The sequence below is a fragment of the Setaria italica genome, chromosome VII (assembly GCF_000263155.2).
Source record: "Setaria italica strain Yugu1 chromosome VII, Setaria_italica_v2.0, whole genome shotgun sequence".
Classification (NCBI taxonomy): domain Eukaryota; kingdom Viridiplantae; phylum Streptophyta; class Magnoliopsida; order Poales; family Poaceae; genus Setaria; species Setaria italica.
In genome coordinates, this window is record NC_028456.1 from 18,305,696 (window position 1) to 18,323,173 (window position 17,478).

General features: G+C 43.2%; 2 protein-coding genes across 2 annotated transcripts; one reads left to right on the forward strand and one right to left on the reverse strand.

The window, feature by feature from the left end:
- The first annotated feature begins 1,949 nt into the window (after nt 1-1,949).
- On the forward strand, nt 1,950-4,434 carry LOC101786514 (60S ribosomal protein L12-1). The gene is made up of 2 exons (XM_004975391.3): nt 1,950-2,539; nt 4,198-4,434. Exon 1 carries the CDS (start codon nt 2,037-2,039, stop codon nt 2,535-2,537), a length of 501 nt encoding a protein of 166 aa, XP_004975448.1. The 5' UTR covers nt 1,950-2,036; the 3' UTR covers nt 2,538-2,539; nt 4,198-4,434.
- Nucleotides 4,435-14,675: 10,241 nt separating this feature from the next.
- Nucleotides 14,676-16,004, reverse strand: LOC101777117. The gene has a single exon (XM_012847428.1). It carries the CDS (start codon nt 16,002-16,004, stop codon nt 14,676-14,678), a length of 1,329 nt encoding a protein of 442 aa, XP_012702882.1.
- Between the last annotated feature and the right edge of the window lie 1,474 nt (nt 16,005-17,478).

The following is a 17,478-nucleotide window of genomic DNA, read 5'->3' on the forward strand; positions in this document are numbered from 1 at the left end:
TGAGGTCAAGAGCTCCAAGCAACGGTACGCACAAGAGACGTCGACGCGTGCCAGGGCGCACCCACGTGTGCTCCGTCGTCATGCTGGGTTCGCATCCTTCCTGGACTTTGGAGAAAATTCAAAGAAAAGAGTAGAGAATGATTGTACACGCGAGATGGGAGACAGTCCAACGTACACTGCCACTTAGAAAGACGATGCAGATCAGTGCAGGGCAAAGCATAGATAAAACCTCCTCGGAGCTTCCACTGACTGAAGCAGCGTTAAGGGATGAAGTTAACAAATGTTAAGCGACCTGCACGCTCGTAACTCTTTTTTTTTCTAGGTGATGGAAGTACAACTACCTTAACTTTGACAGCAGCTCCTGAACAACCGTCATGTCTGAACTTTGAACCATCCCTCCGTCACCTGGACGAGACAGGATAATGATAACAAGGCGCTAGCTGCAGTAGTTGATGATGCGCTCTCTCTCTCTCTCTCTCCCTCCTCCCCCCCCCTTCGAGGTTTCTGAATTTGTGTTCTCTTATTCTCTGCTGTTCTGGTGCTCTGGCTAAATGTAGCACCTACTACTGCAGAAAGAGAGGACGGACACGTGGCGGCGCCAGTGCGGCGTCCGGTGAGCACCGACGGATCGGAGGCGGCGCTTAGAAGGATCCATGTCGTGACGAGGCGAGACGATGCAGAGGGCAGGGAGAATCCCCTGAAAACGAAGTGTACCTGCAAGTTCAGGCTTTCCGTGGCGGTCTCGACTCTCGATGCCGCCTCTGGATGCCGAGACGGAGAGCGACCTTGCTTCGCATCGTATCAGCCCAGGCAAGATTGACATCATCCAGTGGCGAGCGAAGTCATCCCTGAGCTTCCTGCTGTGATGCAACGGCAGGTTGTCGGTCGATTTTCTAGTGCTCTTTCAGTTCAGTCTTGTTAATGATGACCACGAAGCTGCAGGAACTGAATGCAGCTGCGAAATAGACATGCATCGAAAAAAGAAAAATAAAAGAATAGATTCATCAGCAAGTACACTACAGGAGTGGATGGATGATTGGAAGGTTCCTCGCACACTTTCAGAGCCCAAACTAATCGCCCACATGCTAAATGTGGCCTGCCATATTAGAAAGATGAAGTGCTACTAATTCGCCCGCTAATCAAGGCAGCAAACACAGTGTGAGGTGGAGTGTCAGGGACAGAGAAGGACCCTCCGTCGGCTCCCATGTTACTTGCTAACCAATCGGGCTGTCATCGTCCTCCTCCTCGTCGGCGGCTCATCATTGCTTCCAAGGCTGGAGAACCATGGCGGTGGGGAAGTGGGGGGAGCACTTGATGTGAAGGCACTACTAGATTGCCGTTTCAAGTGAGGTACTAGTACTACTGGCCATGCTTGACGAGACAGAACCACGCACTACAGATTCTTGTGAGTGACCACAGTCGATTGTAAAGCAAGAAACAACCATATATTCGCGGCAAGCGTGTTCGCAAGATCTCATAATCGCTATCACTTTCAGTTCATTGGATGATGAAAGAAACCACCTGAACAGCGGATGGTAAAGCAGGGAACAGGAGGCAGCGGGCCGGTAGCAGTCGCGAACGATGGCATGTGTCAGGAGACCTACGCCTCACCGGCCAGATCGATCAGTAGACCATCGACCTATGTGACTGCATTATGCAACCAATCATCAGCGCCGATGACTATGAGTAATCAAGAGCTGAAATGGACACATTGCGCAGGCTTGGCTCATCGAAGCTCTCTCTCTCCCCCGGATCTGCATGGGCCTAAAAAGAGGAAACGGGCCAACGTCGTGCAATTGGAGATCCGGCCCATTAGCCCACCTCGATGAAGCCCAAAGAGACGCCGAGCTGAGTTTAAAGTGGGCTTCCGAAGTGTCCGAAAGGCCCAAACCACCACTCACAGGAGGCGCAAGCAAGCCATGCTATATAAAAGCACGCGCAACGCGGCCTGCCAAAAACCCTAGCCCCGCCCGCCGCCGCCACTCCTCACCCTCTCCCAAACCCTACCCACACCCTCGCCGCCGCCGGTCGCAGCCATGCCGCCGAAGCTCGACCCGTCGCAGGTGGTGGAGGTCTTCGTCCGCGTGACGGGCGGCGAGGTCGGCGCGGCGTCGTCGCTGGCGCCCAAGATCGGCCCGCTCGGTCTCTCCCCGAAGAAGATCGGAGAGGACATCGCCAAGGAGACGGCCAAGGACTGGAAGGGCCTCCGCGTCACCGTCAAGCTCACCGTCCAGAACCGCCAGGCCAAGGTCTCCGTTGTGCCCTCCGCCGCCGCGCTCGTCATAAAGGCGCTCAAGGAACCGGAGAGGGACAGGAAGAAGGTCAAGAACATCAAGCACAGTGGTAACATCAGCCTCGACGACGTCATCGAGATCGCCAGGACCATGAGGTCTAGGTCCATGGCCAAGGAGTTGGCCGGCACTGTCAAGGAGATCCTCGGCACCTGCGTCAGCGTCGGATGCACCGTCGACGGCAAGGACCCCAAGGACCTGCAGCAGGAGATCGACGACGGCGAGGTCGAGATCCCCTCAGCTTGAAGGTGAAATTCCTCCTGGCATCTTTCTTCTTGTTACAGTACTACTGCGTGATTACTTGGATTGCTCTGCGGGATTGCTGAAGTTTAGATGACACTGCGGGTATTGCTAGAATTTAGGGAGACCAATGTTATTGTTACCGTGTTTCATTCTTTGGCTCTAGGATTCGTTTCTGCAAATGCAGGTTGCAGCCAAATGTTGATTGCGATGTGATTATTAACTCAAAACTGGAGACGCTACCAGACCTACCGTATTAGAATGGTTTTTTTAGTGATACTGATACACCAGACCTGCATTAGAATGGTTCAACTGATACACAGTTATCCATCTTTCATATCCTGTTAAGTATTGGTCTGATGAACATGTTCTTGCTAAATTGTTTGCTGGAGCCTGATCATGTTTGTTGTGTGGGAGGCCTGGCTTGTCATTCAGAGTGTGTTTGGTTGCTTGTATCATCTGGTTCATGTATGAAATGGTTCAAAATGATAGTGATTTGTTTGGTTGGGTGAATTGTACCAACTCATGCATGATGAAGCAACCCCACTTAGTATATTATTCTACTAACAGGAGTGAACCATATGGTACAAGCAAATTGGTTGAACCACACCATCCAAGATCATCCATACATGCATGATCAGTTAAATTGTGGAAACAATAAGTGATTTTTTGCCTTTCAGAAGAAACAAGTAACAGCACGTTACAGCAACAAACAGGGTGAATCGATCTGATGGAAAGCCGCACATCAGACGTCAATTGTTTCTTCATTTTTCTTTTGGTTTCAGCTTGATTACTCGGATTGCTCTGCGGGATTGCTGAAGTTTAGATGTGGGGATTGCTAGAATGTAGTGAGACCAATAGTTACCGTGTTAAATTCTTTGGCATGAAGATCCAAATGAAGATTGCAGCCAAATGTTGATTGCAATGTGATTATTAACTCAAAACTGGAGACTCTACCAGACCCGCAGTATTAGAATGGTTGTTTAGTGATACTGATACACCAGACCTGCTGCATTTAGAATGGTTTAGTGAAACTGGTACACAGTTATCTATCCTTCATATCCTGTTAAGTATTGGTCTGATGTACATGTTCTTGCTAAATTGTTTGCTGGAACCTGATCATGTTTGTTGTTTGGGAGGCCTGGCTTGTCATTCTCACTGTGTTTAGTTGCTTGTATCATTTGGTTCACGTATGAAATGGTTCAAAATAATAGTGATCCTTTTGTTTGGTTGGGTGAATTGTCCACGATGGCAACCAAACACACCCAATGTGCACATTTGGTCAGTCAAATTGTGGAATTAGATAGTGTTATTATGCTTCTATGTTCCTGATGATGGAGCACATATTATCCAATTCACCATAGTTTTTTTTGCTTGCTTCTCTACTTCTAGACATGATTTCAGTTTATATAAATCTTTAAATTATTTTGAATGTTTCCTGTTCAACAATAATGGATTCAGTGGAGTTCCTTGTCTTAGCTACTCTGTAGTGTTCTGTAGGCAATTCATTGTTGTTGCAGTGTTCTGTTATGAGTCCAAATGTGACCGATCTCCTGCAAAAAAAAAATGTGACCGATCATAACTACTTTGTAGTGCTGTTCTCGCGTTTTTAAAAGAAACTCGTTCCACATATGATGTACTTATATTTCATTTGTTCTGTATGCAGGCTAGACATTTCTATGGAGATAATCAGTGGTGCTGCTGAAGTGGTGCTTTGTTCTGCATGATGTTGATGTACCTCACTAAACAACGCGATTCCATCTATTTTTGTCTAGTTCTAGTAGTGTTGTCTTCTGAGAGACCTCAATGTTATTACTGGATCCTTTTCCAATTTTGGAAGTCTAGAATGGAGAGTTTCAATGCCTCTGCAATGGAATCCAAGCCTCGTTTAGGGCTTTTTGGACAGTAGTGGATTGAAGTGGAATGGGGGAGGGATTGGAGGGGAAATTAGTTCATTTTAGACTCAGGGCCAGTTTGGCAGGGCTCCGGCTCCGGCTCCGTGCGCTTACCGAAGCACGGAGGAGCCGGAGCCGCACCAAACGGTATTGACCGCGGAGCCATTTTTTGGTACATTTGGGAGGAGCCGGAGCCGTTTTAGGCCTGCATGGAGGAGCCCAAAAAAGTGGCTCCGCGGCTCCGGCTCCGGCTCCGCACGAGGAGCCCCTCGCGAGGAGCCCTGCCAAAGGAGCCCTCAATCCCCCTTTGTTTCACTCCAATCCTCTTCTATCCAAACAAGCTCTTAGTGGATGTTTTATGATCGTTCAATATATTTCAGTGGCAGCTCGCTAGAGCTCATACTGATGAGGTGAATCGGTTACTGCGTCCATTAGGGAATATGAAATGCAATTCGACCATTTGCTCAACGTATCCTCTGGACGCATGCACCACAAGACGTTCACATTGCCAAACACTGCTATTTGCTGGTCTCCTGGCAATTCGACCATTTGCTCAACGTATCCTCCGCAAGCATAGGCCTCCTGGCTCCTGCTGTGTCCAAAACTGAATGTTTTGAGCATCATACATGCATTGCATTGCATGTTACAATACAAAAGGACAGAAATAAATAGCTACTGTATTACACATCAGCATCGGTTCTTCCGTACACTAAAAAGCTGCTATTACAGCAGTAACAGCCTGCTAATTTCCTACAAGTAGCTGATCAACATGCTAATCAACACTACACTTTCAAACACTAGGATATGATGATTTCCTAGACGGCAATAACGAAGTTGATTAATCTGTAAAATTAAAATCACGAAACACCAAATGAAATATCAAATCTGTTAAAAAAAAATACTGAAATGCAAGTCCTGGAGCTTCAGAAGAACAAGCAGCTTCACACACGAGCCCAGCACATCCATTGATCCACACAACACCACATGCAAGCATCTCGCTGTCTGGGGTTAATTTCAATCAAAATTGGCTGTTGTTTAGCCTCTTCCTTCACTGAAATCAATCTTGGGCGTATATAAAAGAAATCAATCATGGGCATATATAAAAGAATGCAACCAAGAGAAGGTTACACACAACATTTCACTCCAAATTGTTTGCTGAGACACGTTTCCACATTTAGCATTCAACTTGCACTTAGTTAATGGCTTAACCTACTTCAAGATGAGGGGCGGCGGAAGCCTGCAGTACGTCGTGATCATCATCTACTCCCTCGTGGTGTTTCGAAGCGTACCCGGAGACACAGGCGCAGCATGAAGTCACCGTTGGTGTAGGATTGGACGGCGCCATTTTTAGGGCTCAGGGCGAGGCTTAATTAGGATTTGCATCGTTAGGGATAGGATAGGTGGGGTGAAAGAGGGGCCGGAAGAAGATGTGGTAGTGTCTTGTGGTTGCCACCAACCACAAATTAGGTATAGATGGCAACAACCAGGGCAGCCACAAGCCCACAACGCCATTAGCGACCCCAGCACAGCTGCAAGGGAGGAGGCATGGCTCGTGCGTAGAGACACTTCCCATGGCACTTTAAAAGATGTCCCATGTATCAAGGCATTGCTTGAGACATTTTAATGAAGCTATAAATAAATTAAACACATCTTTTTCAGACATTTTGTAAAATGCGAATACATATTTATATGTAGAGAACATCTTTAAGAAAATGTTAATTTGACCTAATTGCATAGAGACGTAATTTGGGTTATTGCTCCTTTTCTAAATTCTACCAACACGTATTGTTTTGATGTTTGAGACATGTAAAGAACTACTTGTAACAATCACAATAAACATATAAGGAATAAATGGTTTGAGGTTGAACTGGCTAGCAAGCAGAGAATATGCATTTATTTGCTGTTGCATGAGGTCTTAGTTCGAGGATCCACCATTACAAACTCATCATAATTTTGCAATATATTTCTAGTACTTTTGGTAAATAGAGATATAATATTGTGTCTTAATTTACTTGTTGTCGCAACATGGAACATAAAGATATTCAACTAAGTATCTTCATTCAAATAGATATTACTACTTACAATGGCACTTTTACATATGATGCTTCAGAAAATTTCTCTATGACTACCGTTGAGACAACTGTCATAAGTACTCATCTCTCCTCAATATATTCTGATAATAAACATACAATATTCATTTAGGTCATACTCAGCTACTTGATGTCAGAAGTGCTAATGCTACTACAAGCAACTCAACGTCAACGGATGAGAACAAGCTCCACGTAATATTTTGCATCGAGATGGTGTGCCCAGACAATGGTCCTGGCATATTTCATCCCCCATGGCTATTGCTGTCAGAAACCGCCCCAGCGTGTATGTTACAAGTCGCTTGAGGAGTGCCAGTCCAAATGCCCCATCTGCAACCCTCACTGCCTGCCGCAGTCTTCCCTTGAATCTGAGAGGGAAGACGATCGTTCATTCCAAGTAAAGATAAACGTCACTTTATTGAAGTAAAATAAAGCAATGATGCGTGAGATATTGGTTGGAATAACGTACCACATGCACGAGCTTAAAAGAAGAGTTGTGCGCAGACAGCATCACCTGCCATGAGCTAGGTTCAATTGTTAATTTCTCTTGCTGGGATAATTTCGATATTTCCCATGAGTTATATATTGAGTTTTCTATGAATTTTGATTTGTTTCCACGTCTTATGCATCTGCCATCAATCTTATTTATATCTCGATGAGCTCCTTTTCCCGTTGCAAATGCTTTGCGAGGATTAGAGCCTCCATGCAAATAAATTATAATCATTGCTGTTGATGTTGTTTAGTAATTACCCTTCTTTATTTGGCTATACCGTTGCTTGCTTGATTATTATCGTGCCGTAGGGTTGTTCTTAGTTATTGATATATAAGAAGTGCCATACATGATAATTTTGGCCTGCTATCTTAATTGTTAAAAACTGGGAGAGCTAACGTACTCTCTAGGTGCATAGCAAAAATCTATGAATATAATTTATAGCAAAATCTATGAATATCAAAAAAACCAAAATGACTAATAATTTAGGAGGGAACACAAGTTTGCATTCAAATTATTGTACTATGTTTACTCATGATTACAATTATTATGCCCTTCATAATACTTAGAATTAGGGCATGTATAACAGCTGCTGTCTATTTGATTTGCCATGTTAGACACAGACAGCTAAAAAGATAGCTTGTACAGTGAGCCATCTATTTAGCTGTCTGCAAGCTATTTAATTCATTCATTAAAATGGTGATCAAGTGTACACTTGATCTTTGTAGCCATTTTGGTGCTCAATTGGTAGAATGCATGATATTAAATTAAGTTACTTAAAGTCTTTGAAAAAATAGGTACTCCAAATACATGATATGATTTAGTAAAGTTGCAATACCATTACAATGTAGGTCTAACTTTGGTTTTGCCCATAACGTTGCCATATGTGCTCAACTAAATCCTTCTTGAGTTGCTTATGTGTAGAATGCTTATGTGTAGGAGCACGGATAGCGAGTTTCTATTAAGTACCTATGCGAAGCATGGGTTAGGATTATTATTCGTACTCACTTCTGGTGGTAGGAATATAGTTGCACTTGGGTTCTCATTTAAATCCAATGGAATTTTAACCAAGTTCTTTTCATCTTCAACTATCATATTATGGAGGATGACGCAAGCTTGCATTATGTTAACAACATCATCCCTCTTCCACATATGTGTTGGATGACGTACAATATCAAATCGGGATTGCAACACGCCGAACACACACTCAACATCCTTCCTTGTCCCTTCTTAATGTTGCGCATATAATTTGTGTTTCTCCATTTGAGTTGATGATATTATCTTCACAAAGGCTGCCCACTTGGGATATATTCCGTCAGCAAGATAGTACCCCGTGTCATATTACATCCCATTTATAACAAATTGTACTCTTGGAGCTTCTCCTTTTATCGCATCAATGAGTAGTGGTGACTTATTCAGCACATCGATATCATTATAGGCCACAGCGGTACAAAAAACGCATGCCATATGCGAAGGTCAGGTGATGCTACCGCTTCAAGGATTATAGTAGGAATTTTCTTGTCACCACAAGTAAACATGTCAGCCCAACCTTTTGGGCAATTCTTCCACGCCCAATGCATACAGTCAATGCTTCCTATCATGCCTGGGAAGCCACGAGCCTCATTTAGTTGCAGAATTTGTTCTAGTTCATCAATTCGCAGGTACTCTCCACCAAAACATTCAATCACTCCTTGAGCGAATTTCCCTAAGCACTCCAAAGACGTGCTTGCAGCAATTTTCAAAACCTCATCAAGTTGGTCAGCTGGCGTGCCATATCCTAGCATTCGAATGGCCACGGTACACTTTTGAAGAGGTGAGTGGCCATCTCTTCCAGTTGCATCCACTCTTCGGGTAAAAAAAAAGGATCCCAATCATTGAGAACTCCAACAATTCGAAGGATCAATGGCTTTGTCATCCGAAACCTTCTGTGGAACATCTCATCAGTGTAGATAGGATTTGCAGAAAAGTAGTTAGCAACAAGTTCATCATGACCAGCTTCTCAATGTCTAGGTATATACCTTTGAGGTCCACTTTGACACTGACGATGATTAGGCGGTTTAGAAGATGCTCCTTCAATTTTGGCCTTCAACTTGTCACCAATCTTCCTCCGAAATGATTCTAACTTTTCATCCTTGGCAAGGAAGTCATCAAGTGTGTAGATATTTGCTGGATCGATTTCTATTTCATCCTCGGCAAGGAAATCCTCGGTAGCCTCCTGATCTTCATGAGCAGGCGCCAGAACTTCCTACTCTTCCTGCGCAGCCTCCTGCTCTTCTAGCGCCTACGCAACTTCCTCCTCTTCATGTGCAACCAACTCACCGGTCGCCATTGAGCAAAAAAATGAAATAGAGATATATTTGGTTGAACAAATATAGAGGTCATCATGTATTTGTACATCTGCATACAGTCATCTTTAACGCATAGTAGTGGCTAGAATGCATGTAGTCATTTCAGTTCACACATGACTTCTGCCATTCACACAGGATACACACAATGCATTTCAGTTCACACATCACTTCTGCCATTCCCACTCCCATTCAGTTCACACATGACTTCTGCCATTCCCACAACCATTCAGTTCACCACAACATAGTTCAAATGACAAAAAAAAAGGTCCAACTCTAAATGCAAATAAGAAATAGAAATGAGATGAAAATAAGCATAGATCCAACTCTAAATGAGACTGTTTGTTGTCTTCTACATGGAAAACATGGGTCTTACCAATCCACATTTGATCATTATAACCACTAGTAAAAACCCTTTGAGCCTTCAACCAAGCACTATGGAAGAGGTCAGTCCACTTATTAACCTTATGCCAACGGTCCTTCGCTTGCTTTGCATTTCTTCTCCTATGATTTGGGGTAGTCTCATTGTAGGTGTTAGCAACATCATGCCAATACTGTTCATTCTTCCTATTAGCACCGATGCTTGAGTTAGTTGAATTGTACAGCCACGAGCTCATCTGTAAAATTATCAAGTTAAGAATGCTTTTCATTGTTCAACCTGCCTTTATCAAATAGAAATTAGCATGACAAATGCAATGAAAACTCACCACCCGGGCATCTTCTTCTTGTGTCCAAAGGATTCGCTTCTCAGTCCTAGGTAACTCTAAATTATCCCCTATGTCAACAGTAACATACTTATTTTTTTCTATTCATGAAAGTAGAGTGGCTAGTTCTTTTTCTGATGGTGTATCTTCCATAGTGCACGACGGTTTGAATGGGGCAAAATGAGCATGACCCCTAACAAAATAAAAATTTTGAGATAAATGAGGCTGGATAAAGTTTGTGAAACCACCGGGAGGTGTAGGATTTTTATCCCTGCAAAATTTCACATTGTTCAGCAAGACCACAACCTATCCATTTTATTTTTTCAACCACTAGATGAGAAAAACAATCAGTGACTAGTAAACATGGTAAAGGTAATTGATTATATGCTATACCATTAGCACAAACATATTTGATTAACTATCCCTTCATCTAACTGAGTGGCATACATGACTGATAAACATGACTGTATATATCAATGGCATACAAGACTACCCAATCTGCTATGTACTGACAAAGACATCAATAAATTTCTGAAAACCACGACTGATAAACATGCCTGCAAGTATCAATTGTCATTATCTGAACAATAAACAGCAAGACGGATCTAACAAATCTACTGAGCAACTATCACTTCATCCAACAGATAATGTACTTGATAATGATTTTTCAACCATGACTTCTAAACAAACATACATTTATAACTTGAAACAAAAGAAGACATTTTGCTACTGATCAGCAAGCATGGGGAAACTTTCAATTGCACAGTAAGCCAGAACTATCACTAATGTACTGAACAAATATCTCAGACATCACATTGTTCAAAATATCTATATCAATTGCCACTATCTGGACAAGCAAACCTCCCATCTTCACTGGTTCGAATGAGCAAATTTGAGAATTAGTGATTTACCATGTTGCCGGATCTGAAGCTTGAGGTAGCATCCATGGTTGAGGCATGGAGCTTTCACCAGTGCTGGCGAAGAAGCTGCCGAGGCCGTTGAAGAAGTAGCTCCCGTTGGCGAAGGAAGTCGGTGAAGCACCACCAGATCCACCCACGTCCATCTGCTCCAACGGAGGTGCCGCGCGGCCAGAACTCACTTGCTCCGGCGCAGCCGCAGCTCCCTCGGCGAACTTCCTCATCTAGGCTGCCGAATCTTCCCCGGTGGACTTCCGCATCGGCGGTGCCGCCGTTACTTTCCGCACCGCCGGTGCCTTCCGTGATTGTGCCCCGGTTGCTCTCCGTTGTCGAGACGAATCCGCCTTCAGCAGCTCTCGAGCCGCAGCCGCCGCCTGCTTCTCTTGCTGTCGCATGCTGGAGCAGGGTTTTCTCTTGCTGATTTCGGGTGGAGGCCTGGAGGGGGGGAAAAAGAGGATGGGGGAGTAGGGGATTTAGGGGAGAAGGGGCGCGCAGCCCTGGCGCCAAAGGGAAAATCGCGCGCGCGGGACTACGCGCAGCAGATCCTCGCTGCCGTCGACGAGCGGCAGTAAAGAGAGGCGCTTGCGCTGCGTGGAACGACGCCCCAGAGCCAAGGGTGCGACGGTTTCGTGTTAATATGTTGTGCACAATCGGCACAAAGGAAATTACAATATATAGGGTCACTAGGAAATATCTTTAGCTAAACCAATCTACAAACATATATCTGTTACGACAGCTTAACCAAAACTACAATGACTACTCGGCTAAAGACATCTCACTAGATTTCTTGTTTTGATTACATTCAAACTCTTATCTCTAACACTCCCTCTCAATCTGACCTTTCTAAGTTAAGATTGTTCTTAAACACTCCACCTGTTCCTTTGTAGATATATACTCAATGTCAAGTAGCTTCTTAGCTACCCTCTCTCTTACAAAGTGATAATCAACTTCTATATGTTTGGTTCGTGCATGGAAGACTGGATTTGCAGAAAGATACTTGGCTCCAATATTGTTACACCATAGCTTGGCTGCTCTTGGCACATCTATACCCAACTCGTACAACAAAATCTGTATCCACATTATCTCTGCAGTTGCATTAGCTACTGCTTTATATTTAGCTTCAGTACTTGATCTTAACACTGTTGCCTATTTTTTGAGCACTCCAAGAAACTAGATTGGCTCCCAAGAACACTGCAAATCCTCTAGTGGATCGCTTGTCATCTAAGCAACCTTCCCAATCAGCATCTGAAAAGGCACTCACCAATAATGAGGAGGACTTGCAAATCTTTAAACCAATCTTGATCGTGTACTTGAGATACCTATGAATTCTCTTCACAGCCATCTAATGAACAGTAGTAGGTGCGTGTAAGAACTAACAAACCTTATTAATTAAGTATGATATATTATTAATTAAGTATGATATATCGGTCTAGTCAAGGTCAGATACTGTAAAGCTCCTACAATACTTCTATAGTTTGTAGCATCATTCGGTCCAAGTAAATTACCTTCATGAAGAGACAATTTCTCAACCTGTTGTAACACATCATTTGTATACTTTTCTTGTGTCAATATAATGCCATTATGAGCTCTATTTACCTCTATGCTGAGAAAGTAATGTAGTTCTCCAAGGTCTTTCAATGCAAAATCTTCATTGAGGTCCTTTAACAGGGCGGTACAACCTCCTATTTTGAGCTAGCAACAATAATATCATCTACATAAACAAGTATAAAGACGATGAATCCCCCTTTATTATAGAAAGACAAGGACGTGTCTGCCTTTGATGACTTGAACCCCAGCTCATGTAGCTTCGTGCTTAATCTGGAGTACCATGCCCTAGGTGCTTGCTTTAAACCATATAGTGCTTTATCTAACTTGCATACATACCCAGGCAAAGATTTGTCCTCATATCCAGGAGATTGTCTCATGTAGATTTCTTCCTCCAAAATTCCATGAAGGAATGTATTATGTACATCAAGCTGATGAAGAGTCCATCCTCTAGATACAGCAATAGACAAAATAATTCTGATAGTAGCTGGTTTAACAACAGGACTGAAGGTATCTTTATAGTCAATACCATACCTTTGCTTAAAACCCTTGGCAACCAGTCCTGCTTTATGTCTATCTAAACTTCCATCAGCTTTTCTTTTGATTTTATAAACCCACTTACAATCAATAATATTTACAATCAATAATATTGATGCCCTTCTTATGTGGAACTAAATGCCAGGTTTTATTTTTCATCCGTGCCATATATTCAACATCCATAGCAACTTTCCAATGTATGTTAGCCATAGCTTCATTTACATTGTGCGGCTCACCAGATAATGTAAAAAATCCATATTTAACAGTTCCATCAGTGTATTCCTTCTCCTTACAGATGCTACTTTGAGACGAGTGGTGGGACGCATGGAAGCTGGTGGAGCAGACGGAATTGGATGTGCATCAGGAGAATTAGGTGTAGCAGTAGGATGATTAGCAGCTCCTATTCGCGCAGCAGATCCGGAACCTATGGGCCCCCTCTCCTCATCATTGGCGAGAGACCGTTGTCCCCCCACATGCCCGATCGGATAGGTCCAAGGAGGATCGGGCGCTGATCCCGGAAGCGATTCGCTCGCAGACTGCACCGGATCTGCTTTGGTTTCCATGCCTACACCATCTCTTGCCATGAAAGTATTATTTCCTGCATCATTTTCTTCACAGATTTCACTAGAATTATCAGTATGGTTAGGAGAATCAGACAAGTGGTCACCTAAATGTTCCACCCCAGCAGAAGGATTTAGAAGATGGGAGGGAAGGAGGGAGATTTCTGAGCGTAGACGAGCTCCTGCATTCTCATGCAATTTGGAGAATGGGAATTCTATCTCATCAAAGACAATGTCTCTGGAAATATATACCCAACTTGAAGCAATGTCAAGGCACTTGAACCCTTTGTGATGTTGACTATACCCAAGGAACACACAATACTTGGATCTGAACTCAAGTTTGTGTTTATTGTAGGGTCTAAGATTGGGCTAGCATGCACATCCAAAGGTTCTAAAGGAAGAATAATCTAGTTTTTGATCAAAGAGACGTTCTAAAGGTGTTTCATGGTGAATAACTTTGCTAGGTACTCAATTTATGATATATGTGGCTGGTAGGAAGGCTTCATCCCAAAATTTCAAAGGTATAGATGCATGAGCAAGGAGAGATAAGCCAACTTCTATAATGTGACGATGCTTACGTTCTGCTGCGCCATTCTGTTAATGCGCATAGGGACATGAGATGTGATGGGAGATGCCAACTTTATCAAAGAAGGTATGGAGCTTTTAATACTCGCCTCCACAGTCAGTCTGCATAGGAATGAACTTCTGTTAAACATCCTTTCAACCAAGCTTTGAAACTCATGAAACTTTTTGAAAAACTTCAGATTGAAATTTGAGTAAATAAATCCATGTAAATTTGCTATAATCATCAATAAAACTAACATAATATTTCCTTCCTCCAGCAGAAGTGGGTGCAGGACCCCAGACATTTGAATAAACAAGTTCCAAGGGAAAACTAGAAACACTAGAAGATCTTGACTTTTTACCTTTTGACAAGCATCACAGACTGACTCTCTATTATTTCCAACTAAACAAGGTAAATTATTGCTGCTAACAATGGGATAAGCGAGATGACCCAGACAACTATACCGCCGTGCAAGGGATGGCTTGACAACTCCAAAAGCCTACTTCATTGGACGCACCGAAGGAAGGGGGTAGAGACCCTTGTGGCATCTTCCTCTAAGAATCGTGTTCTTCATGGACTGATCCTTGATAAGAAAATAATCAGGGTGAAATTCAAGGAAAGAAGAATTATCTTTAGTAAGGCGATGAACAAAGACAAGATTCTTTGTAGCTTGAGGAACATGTAAGATATTTTTAAGATATAAATCTCTAGAATGGGTTGGAACAATAGAATGACCAACATGTTTGATCTCCATACCTGCACCGCTTTCTGTATGAATGTGCTCGCCTCCTTTGTACTTGTCATGGAAGGAGAGCTTCTCTAGCTCGCTTGTGACGTGATTCATAGCTCCAGTGTCGGTATACAAATTGGTATCCACACTGTAGGTGTTGTTGTAGGCAGTAGCAACAAGGCGCTTGTCGGGGATGTAGGTGTCGTTGTAGCGAAGCCAACAGTCAGAGGAGAGGTGCCCCTTCTTGAAGCAGACTTGGCAGAGCGGGCAGATGTTGCTGGAGCTTCCAGATGAGCGATGCTGATGCTGATTGGTACATGGCTGGTTCTGGTTGCCGCATCCATGGCCAAAGCCGCCACGACCACCACGCCTAGGGCCATGCCCACAGTTTCCACCACCACGACCTCCAGATGAGCCACAACTACCCTTGCTGATGTTGTTGACGGAGGATCCCGAGCCATCTTGGAGTTCAAGTTGATTCTCGAAACTGAGCAGCTGGGAGTAGAGCTCAGTAAACGAGATCAGTTCCACCCTTGTGACGAGCGCCGACACCACGGGATTGAATTCTAAATCCAACCCGTTGACGATGTATGCGATGAGTTCTTCATCATCTAGCGGCTTTACAGAGGCCGCCATCTCATCTGCAAACCCTTTCATCTTGGCATAGTATTCAATAATTGACAATGCACCTTTCTTTGTGGTTGTCAACGCCAGGCGCACATTCACCGACCGAGCCCTAGTTTGGGCGGTGAACATGCTCTTGACTTCTTGCCATGCCTGCGCCGCCATCTTTGCAGTAGCAATTTGCACGAGGGCATCCTTCCCCATGCTTGAAAAGATGAGCCCAAGAACCTGCTGGTCTCGGGCATACCATTCTTCATATGCCAGATTCGGCACCTTGGTGATCTTGCCATCAGGTAGCTTGTCGTCGATCTCAGATGGAGGAGTGCCGATCTTGTTGGTGATGTAACCTTCCATCCGCACGCCACGTATGGCGGTGAGCACCTGCACCTTCCAAAGCGTATATTTGCTCTTGCTCAGCTTCTCTATAATCTGAACATCGAGCAAGGGATTGGAGACACTTGAGCTTGGCGCCATGAATCTAATTCTAAGCTTCGATTACCATGAAAGATAACAGAGGCGCTTGCGCTGCATGGAACGTCGCCCCAGAGCCAAGGGTGCGAAGGTTTTGTGTTAATATATTGTGCACAATCAGCACAAAGGAAATTACAATATACTAGCAGAAATGCCCGTGCGTTGCTACGGGTACATGAAAACTACATCGATATATTACCATACTATATAATATGGTCTATATGTAGCTAATCATGTTTTAATATGACTTAATATGTACTTTTGATGTTATATTTGGATAATTTATAAAAGAGTAATAGCTATAGTTGAGTTTTATTAGGTTGAGGATCGAAATAGCTGTAGTTGAGAGTTCTAAGAGTAATATCTACTTAGATGTTTGCAAATTAATTAATTAATGCATGGACTTGTCCATGCATTGCTACGGGCATTGGATAATTTTTTTAGTTTGGCTTTACTTTAAATAACTTAATTGTAGAAAATTTCAATTTTACTTTTTTTAGTATTACCCTGAATCTATATTTTTTATTATTTACATTCTACATTATTTTATTCATAATTATTCAAACATAGAAGCCTTATTTAAATCGAATTTATCCTTTTTTTTTATTTATGTCATCACCTTGTGCCTATAGCCCAGCTCACTTGCAACACCTAATTCACAGCCCAAGCAGGGCACTCGAATGCCATTTAAATTTCTTTAAAAATAGATTTTTTCCCATGTTATGATTAATAACGATATATATGATTAAATCACCATGCCTGCAGGCTGATATGCCCCTCATCATGTACTCTTCAATGACCTGTTACAGACCAAAAAAGGCAGGTTATTCAGATACGGGCTCAAACAATGTGTTAGGTAAGTAGTCAGAAGATGGAACAGCAGAATTACACCTTGACAAGTTGTTTAGCAGATTCATCAACATCTCCACAAACGTATGTTCTTGAGGTGTCCCCATGATATCCCTGGAGCAACACTCCATGTCACTTTACAAAGCGAGAAGATTAGCAATGACCATATCGACCACATTAGAACAGAGCGATGACAAGGAAAGGAACATGGTGGCTGATAAGGAAAAGAACAGCTGTAGCACATACGTTCAAGTAGACAGTAACATCAATGTTGATAATGTCTCCATCCTGCAAGGTCAGTCGAAGCAAGCATAACTGTTTAGCTCAAAATTAAGTTCAGCAATTGTACGAGCTGACACATCTTGTTTCAGAGCTAGTTTGCAATTGTTATAATGCAATCTAGTTACTTACGAGAATATTTACTAACTATAGTATGTTATTCTGCTTTTATGGCTCAACAAGAAATGCATCTGATTAACCGCTACACTTAAAGCAATTCAAAACCAAAAAAATCGATCAACCTGTAGCTCACGAGAATCAGGGATTCCATGACAGGTGCACTCGTCCAATGACGTGCAGACACTGTTCGGAAACTGCCGTTCCAAGGGGAGAAGGATGCACAACTCTA

What these genes read in the sequence shown, in the direction of transcription:
- LOC101777117 (XM_012847428.1), bottom strand. Translation starts at nt 16,004, where the DNA reads ATGGCGCCAAGCTCAAGTGTCTCCAATCCCTTGCTCGATGTTCAGATT.
- LOC101786514 (XM_004975391.3), top strand. Translation starts at nt 2,037, where the DNA reads ATGCCGCCGAAGCTCGACCCGTCGCAGGTGGTGGAGGTCTTCGTCCGC.